We start from the raw sequence: 8521 nt of genomic DNA on the forward strand, positions 1-8521 counted from the left end.
AGGAATAACCAGACTCCCTGTACCAAAAGTAATTGGTCGGCACATGTGCAAGCACCTTGAAGAAATGAAGCTCTGAGCCTGGAGAATCAAGACCCAAATCTCAGATAACACCAAGATGGATCAGCATAACATCGTTAACAAAAACCGTGTACCACATCCTACTTTGGTGAGTAATCCTGCTGTCTTAAAAGCTTGTGAGCAGCCGGCAAAAGTGCAACAATTGGACTCACCCCATCCTGAGGAAAGAATGACAAAAAAATCAAAAAAGATGCATGAAAAAGCAGTCCAATAATAGCCTGTGCAAATGTCAGTCTCCACAGCCATGAGACAGGAGGGACTAGATGGTGCCCGGCCACCATTAGCAACTGCTCTAAGATCACATTAGAAGGCCCTAGATAGACTAAGAGAAAAATGTGGAACAGAACTCCAGATCATAAGAGATCAGGCTTATTAGTCAGATCGTGACTGGTAGACACCCCTGCCCCACCCCCAGACTATGACCATTAGCCACTTTTCAGATCTGAAACTGAGCTCTTTTCCAGGGTAGAATAATTAACCATTTAATATCAGAAGGGCATTATTTACCCAGAGACAGAGTGTTCGCAAAGAATGAGTAGTGGAAACAATAAATACTGGGAGGAAGCCATGGTATATTGAGGGGATTGAAATGGATGAGTGGAAACCAAATGTGTACACATTCTTGAATGTGAATGTTCACATCTGCTCTGTTATCCTTCACCTAACTCACAGTAAAAAGTATTTTTAAAAATCAGAAGCACTTAAATATTAAAACAAAAGATTGACTAAATAAGTTTCTGTATATTTAAAAAGAAGAAGAAGAAATTCAACCACATATTGCGTTGGGCAAATCTGCTGCATAAGACCTTTATAAGGTGCTCAGGGGGCCTAAGGTGCTCCTGTCCCAAGCCATGTTTGTTTGTTTGTTTTAATCATTTTATTAAGGGCTCCTGTAGCTCTTATAGCAATCCGTCCATCAATTATATCGATCACATTGGTTCCTATGTGGCCATCATTTTCAAAGCATTTTCTTTCTACGTGAGCCCTTGGTATCAGATCCTCTCTGTCCCACCCCCCTCACACCCTCCCCACAAGCCATGTTTTTTCAGTTGCCTCATCCGCAAGGAGCAGCTGGGCAGTGAAGAAGAAGCATTTGAACCCTGGACTTGGTGGGAGATAATCACAAGGACCGCCAAGTGACCACATGAATCTGCCTCGGAGAAAATACAGCCGGAATGCTCCTCTTAGAATCAAGTATGGCGAGCCTTCATCTCACATGCTTTGGCTATTTATCGGGAGAGACCAGTCCTGGAAAGGACATTGTGCTGAGGCGAGGGAAAGAAGACCCTCCAGTGGCTGCAACGCTGGGCTCCAATCTGAGAGAGGGGATGGCACCCATGGGCCAGGTTTCCTTCTGTTACGGAGGGTCTCTGTGAGTTAGCGCTGACTCGGTGGCTCTGCGCAACCAGTGGGCTCTACGTTCCTGTTGTTAACCCCATTTAATACTTGACACATAGACTACAGGAAGGCTTGACGTTCAAATCCCCCAGGGATACCTCAGCAATGAACTCCTGGTAGTCTGCTTCTGAACACAGCCATTGAAACCCCTGTGGAGCCCACTCCTAACTCGAACTCTGACCTGCGAGGGGCCCCCGGGGAGTGAGACTGGACTTGATCACTGCTAGTGGTGCAGAGTGCACGTGTTACGTGTGGCTAGTTGTGTCGTTGCTCTGAGCTTAGTCAGAGTTTTTGAATGTAGGTTCATTAAGCAGAGCATTCTCTGTTTCGTCTGTCCTGTCATGGCCTCATCGGACTTTGGCTTGGGTGTTTGCTCCATTTGTAAAGGAAGAGGGGTGTCTCCTCTCTCCCCTCTCTGGAGGACTTTAGGTAAGACTGACACTATTTTAGAATTCACTAGCAAAGTCATCTGGGCTAAAGTTTTGTTTTGGTTTTGGGGGAAATGTTTTGAACGAAAATTTTAAATTTCTTCAGTGGTTATAAGATTGCGCCTATGTTCCTCCTGGGGTCTATTTTGACCAGCTATCATTTTGTGGGAATATGTCTATTTCTTTCAAACTTTAAAATAAAATTTTGCGTATGAAAGTTATTCCACCCTTTTCAGTCTCCAGAATCCACAGACTGTGTAGTACTAAGTGCCCCCCTCCCCCGACTCTTTTTTGGAAGGACAAATATTCTTCCAATCTTTTCTTTTCAACTCTTCTGCATCTCTGTGTTTGAAATGTTGGTATATAGATGACAGATAACTTTATTTTGCTTGATCATGTGTGATCATCTTTTTTCTTTAAAGGCAAGGTTAGGACATTTCACATTTAATGTAATTGGGTTTAAATCTGTATCAGTTCGTTAAGGTCAATAATTCTTTAAACAATGAGTTTTCCCATTCAGAAGATTAGCAGTTTATTAACACCTCTGAGTTGATCTTCTCCACTGCGTAGTTAAGTATGCAGAGATTTATGAACGCTTCTCCGTTCCTATTATTTCTCTGGCTGCTCTGCAATGAGTAGCGAGCCAGGGATTAAAATACACGAAGGACAATATTTCTACTCTGGCGCTTTGGGAATTCGCCTTACAACTCTGTTCATGTGATTTAGCTATTTAATGCCAATACACAAAGCATCAACAATGCATCTCTTAATATATTGCTTTAGCAAAACGCTATAGAAGTCTTCTTTCTAAGTTAAAAAAAAGACTTTTTTTTGTTTAATTTTCAGGGCTGTGACTCCCAGATGAGCATGTCAGAAATGTCCTGCAGTGAAAGTGCATCCTCGTGTCAGTCCCTGGAGCACGGCTCAGTTCCGGAAATCCTCATTGGCCTGCTGTATAATGCTACAACTGGAAGACTATCTGCAGAAGTGATCAAAGGAAGCCACTTCAAAAACTTGGCAGCAAACAGACCACCCAGTGAGTGAACCAAAAAAAAAATATTCAAAAAAAAATTTTTAACCATTCTAATGTTTTCTGCATTTGCAGGACTTTCAGTATTAGGACCTTTGGTGCTATTATTGAGTGTGAACCAATCAAAAGGGTACGGGTCAACTAATCAGTGTCATGTTTTCTCATTCCCAGCAGACAAATTTGAAATTCAAAATATTAATTACAATATGGCAGGACTTTTAAGTTTTCACAGTGACTGGGAAAGCAATTGCCCCCGTGTGTGGAGCCATTTTATTCAAAAGTTACAAAAGTTAGAGGGTTTTTTAACTGCCAGTACCATTCCACAATTAGCAACGGCTTATTTGTTGCAACCAAAACCCAGTGCTGTGTGTTTTCTGTCCCCACACAGTACTCTGGACTAGTGTGTTCACGTCTCTCTTTTCCTCCTTTTCTCCAGGAACAACTGAAGAAACATAGAAAGTGTTTCTTCATTTGTTTTTCTCTTTTAATACCATGAACCAGTCCTTCCAGCAGAGAGCTCCAGAAGGAGGTGTCCCTTTCCTTCGCCAGGGCAGAGCAAGGAAGAGCTTGCTACTCCCCCTGGGCACAAGGAAGGGAAAACTGGGCCATATCCCCCTGCCCAACTGTCTCCTCCCAGGGAATGAGGTGTGCGTTGTGGGGGTGCACAGTGATTGTCGCCCGGTGTACCTCCAAAACTGATTGTTGACACCGATGAGAAAAAAACTGGGCAAGGAGCAGCTTATTTGTACTTTTCTACAACCAAAGCAGTTAATGTCCTCAAATGAAAAATTTTAAAGGAATCCTTGGTTAATAAAACCCCTTAAATTTGCATAAAGATAAATTAAATTTGCACACACAAAAAATTCTTCATAGACTTGTGAAAGGCAGTCTCATAGTCCAGATATCAAACCTTTATTGAAAGAGAGAAAACTTCCTCCACTCCTGAAATAAAATCACTTTCCTTCTTACCACCCTCAAAATGCCCCAGGTAAACAACCCTCTTATTCAATGCCGGTGAAAAGTCATAAAAATAGACTTGGTTTTTCCCAAGTGGAACTGGGAACCTTACTTCTTTTTTCCTTTTTTTAAATTGGAACCTTACTTTTTAACATCCATCACACACTATGTCTCCGTGAATTGAAAGTCAGAGGCTAAAATCATATCCATGTTTATGCCCTTGAACAAGTACCCTAACTCCTCTATTTCTTGATGAGTAACAGTAAGGTCATGTCTGACATGATGTCTGTCAGACTCAAAACTCAGAGAAAGGTGCAGAACAGGAGGATGGAATTACTACCTCTCCCCCCTCTTATTTCAGAAGGGAGAATTCGGAGGGAGGAAAGAAGCAATTGCTATAATGAACATTTGAAAATGACTTGATGATTCTTATTTATGCACATATAGAGTGCAAATTCAAGTGGATTGGAGGTAACTCAGTGCTCAATGTCTGGGCATGGACACTGGAGGATGGCAAACCTGTGGCAAACTCAAGCTTGCATGCCCTGGCCTGTAGACGAACTCAGTTTTCAGCCACACAATAACGAGGTCTGTGTGAGGGAACAATGAAACTAGTCAGATATGCCCTCCTTGGAATAATCAAGCTTTTTTTTTTTTTTTTTTTGAGATCAAAAGGACAGCAATTACCCAAGGACAAGGTTCAAAGAGTTAGGAAGGGAGGAGGAAAGGAAACAGGAAACACAGGGAGGAAGTGGGATAAGTGATGTTTTCATTGTCCGGGTTTGCAATCAAGGAGATGAAACAAAATGGATGTAGGATAAGAAAACTGATCTGCTCTGTAAACCTTCACCCAATTCACAATACAAATGCTAAAGAGAGAGGCCATGTCCTGCTGTCAGAAATTCAAATGATTGCAAATTGGATACACTGTGCCAGGTTAACATTATTTGGGGCCACATTTAGCCACTGGTTCTAACAGCTCTAACTTCAGCTACAGTTTAATTTAAAAGTTTAACTGCATAGACTGCCTTTCTGACCCTACTGCGGTCACTCAGATGAAAACAGGAGGGAAGAGAAGTAGTAGATAAGACACAAGGAACAATGACTTGCCACAAGAATGGATACTCTCAACCTAAATACCCAAGAATCTACCGAGTTGTGATAGAGACATTTGTGCTGAGCCTCACAACCTAGAGTGTATCTTTCAGGGCAAAGAACAGGCGCTACCACAGTAATTTTCATGAATTATTTTAGAATTCAGTCTTCAGTGTCAGCTAACTAATGGTTTGTCGGGGAGGTACTTAATGAGTGTGTGTGTGTAACATTTCAAACAACTCTGAGAGTGGAGTATTTGAAGAACACAATGTAAGACAGTGTTATCAATTTGTCTAAACTGAATGTACTACAACCTCAGGGTGTGACCCATCATAAGGGCCTCGAAGCTTTTGGACGATGTGATAGGCTGAATAATCTAGTTCTCAGAGCAAAATTTTTTATATTTATCTTTTATTGTGTGTAACTGAATTTGAAATTAAATGGTGTGTAATACAAGTGTTTAAAAGACTAAATACTATATGGGTCACGCTAACATTCCAAATAATCGTGAAAATAATGGCCCCATAATGACTTTTATTCCGTCTTTCCCAATCTGCTAGTTTGCATGATCCTTTATTCAATGTGTTTTAGGCCAAAAGGATATCCTTATCAAGATGCCCCCCTTTTTTAAAAAGTGTTTTTTGTTTAAGATTACAAAATGGCCTGAAAAATCCTCACTCCATGAAATTTACCCCACAACCTTTTGGTTAGCCCCTGTACCTGAATTAAAATGAAAGGTTTTGTGTTCTTCCACCCCAGTGAAAAAATGTTTCCTCTTTAAGTCTAACCTTTGACCCTCTCTCACCCAACAATTGACATCTGGTCATTATTTCTTTTACTGCTTTCCACCCCCTGTTGTCAGATGGACTGTTCTGTTGTCTTAAACACTTGATAGGTGGACAGGTTTATATAATCCGAGGTGAGTTCCTGTAGAGGCTAATTGGATGTTGTCCTTTCATGCAAAACAAAATGCCCTAAAAACTTGCCAGCAGGGAAGCTGTCCACCATGTTGGTTTCCAAAAAAGAAAAAAAAACCTGCACATGTATTATCTGTGGTACTTTCAATAAAACTAACTTAGGCTTTATCTCTGATTATGGATGATGGTATTCAGGATATCTGGAAAACATGCAAAACTTTTTTAAAATAAAAGTTTTAATTTTTTTCCATTCATTATATTTTAATTCATAGAACAGAAATAAAGGAGCTCTTTTGTGGAAAAGATGGCAATTTTCTTTAAAATTAATTGGCATTTTAAAGTAAGTACACATGATGGCTCAACATGCTGAAGATCATTTGCATGAGTCTAAACAACTTGAAATGCAATCTTTTAAAAAGAAGATTGCTCTCCCAAATAATGAGCGTGTACATTTCACAATGAACACTAAGCATCACATCGATTTTTTTGTAATCCATGAAAATGCACACGATACCATGTTAAAAACCACATTAAATTTTGCCAAAAAGGAACCCTATCATATTTATTTTAATTTGCCGAAAAGCACATTAAATGTACTCTTGCATGAAACCAGGAGAAAATCTCCCTTGGTTTGCTGAACTCTGAGCTCCTGGTGTATTTGGCTTCATTGGGGCCTTCGGTGTTTTTAAAATCAATTTTTAAAACCTCATCCATGCAGAGATTTGTTTGACATTTCATCCTAAGCTGTTTTGATGTCATCTTTGCATCCTTGTCTTCCTGTTTTCCTCTTCATCATTTGCCTTCATCTCTATTTGTTTGTTCTTTCTTATTCTCAGAAAACCCAGTGGAATGCTTTACAGTGTTGTGGCTATGTGAGCTTGCTAACTGTTTATTAATGCTATGATGTCCTGCCTAGGGAAGCTCAATGGGAAGGGGCTGGGGTGGTAGGGGAAGGAGGTCAAGGATGGGGTGGGATGAGAGGATTGGGGAAGGATTATGAGGTATACCTTTAAATTTTAACTATAATGTAGAAAGAGTGAGGTTAAGCTATTATTACCCCCATCCCCCGCAATTTTTTTATATACACCTGGCTGCTTACATTCACATTTCTTAAGCCTCTAGTTCAAAATGGAATGGTTGAATTTCCATTTAACTTGGTAAACTCTTGGTATAGTTCTTAGAATTCTTAAGCCTTGAGTTCAGAATGGAATGGTTGAATTTCCATTAAACTTGGTATACTCCATATCCTTAAAAAGTGTACATGCTGACTCTTCTAGGGAAGTGTGGCTTTGAACTTGTTTCAAATGATGTTTCTGGTATGTCGTTTGTTTTGTTTCGTTTTTCCTGTAGATACATTTGTTAAGTTAACGCTACTGAATTCCATGGGCCAAGAGATGTCCAAATGCAAGACATCCCTCCGCAGAGGGCAGCCAAATCCAGTGTACAAGGAAACCTTTGTGTTCCAAGTGGCCCTGTTTCAACTTTCTGATGTGACGCTCATACTGTCTGTATATAACAAACGCAGCATGAAAAGAAAAGAGATGATAGGCTGGATTTCTCTAGGTCTGAACAGCTCTGGAGAAGAAGAGCTCCATCACTGGACTGACATGAAGGAGTCCAAAGGACAGCAAGTCTGTCGGTGGCACGCATTATTAGAGTCGTGATGGACAGGAGAAAGGCACAGTCTCCATCCACGGCAGCAGTATCTCGGGTTACAACCCCGCCGTTTTTATCTAGCAACCGTTCCCAGACCCCTCCCTTAAAGAATCAGATTCAACATTCTACAAAATGCTTTACATTCTGTGGAAAGAACAGCAATGCTTACGCTCGTGAAGAAAAGATATGTCTCTGATAGAGCTTAATTGGGGGGGGGGAAAAAATAATCAGAAACTTTTATCATCATTGTTAAATTCATAATCCCCCACGGATTTAGTAACATGCGTTTGAAGTTTCTTTTACTTTCATTTCATTAAAAAAATCGAAATTATAAGTGACTAAAAAGATTCACAAGTGTAGTTGTAATACTACTCTAGAACCATTCTCCCCATTCCATAAAACACGTTTTTACTGGCCAGTCCCTGATGTTTATAATCGTCTTTAATACGAGAAAGTAGCCCTCCAGTTCCACATAAGTCGCAAGGATTTCAAGCGCTTTTGAAATGGTTTCACGCCAGGTACTTCTCCTGTCCTCCGCTGAGGCTCAGTGTGGCTCTGCTCTGCACAGCAGCGCCAGGCCTACGTGCACGCAAGTATTCATTTCCATAAAGGAATTGTTTTTGCATGTTATCAGTGAAATTCCATTCTTCATTTGCCTCTGCTCTTGCCTGATCCAAAGAGACCAAGCCACTGTCCTGGTCCCTTGGGAGTCTTTTAGACAGGTTGTCCTGTAGAACTGTGTAGCTTTCTGTTGAAAGCACTTCTGGGATTCTTGTATTCCAATGTAGGAAGCTAATAGAGAAGGGCTTTATGCTTTCTTTCCAGGATTGACTCTTTTAAACTGTGGTAAATTAAAAGTGTTTAGGGTTTTTTGTTTGTTTGTTTTACAAACTGAAAAATACAGCAGCTAAGTTGCTGAAAATCGAAAACAATTCAAGGTAAAGGGAATTTTAATGATCTGC

At 40.5% G+C, this 8521-nt stretch overlaps 1 protein-coding gene across 1 annotated transcript in view; it reads left to right on the top strand.

The window, feature by feature from the left end:
- The window catches only part of SYT14 (synaptotagmin 14), a 189042-nt gene extending 181328 nt beyond the window's left edge, over window positions 1-7714 (top strand). The window contains exons 5-6 of the mRNA XM_075542464.1: window positions 2751-2940; window positions 7254-7714. Of these exons, the coding sequence (XP_075398579.1) occupies window positions 2751-2940; window positions 7254-7567 (504 nt within the window). The 3' untranslated portion in view covers window positions 7568-7714. The remainder of the gene's footprint in view (window positions 1-2750; window positions 2941-7253) is intronic.
- The last annotated feature ends 807 nt before the right edge of the window (window positions 7715-8521 follow it).

The sequence above is a fragment of the Tenrec ecaudatus genome, chromosome 1 (genome assembly GCF_050624435.1).
Source record: "Tenrec ecaudatus isolate mTenEca1 chromosome 1, mTenEca1.hap1, whole genome shotgun sequence".
Taxonomy (NCBI): Eukaryota; Metazoa; Chordata; class Mammalia; order Afrosoricida; family Tenrecidae; genus Tenrec; species Tenrec ecaudatus.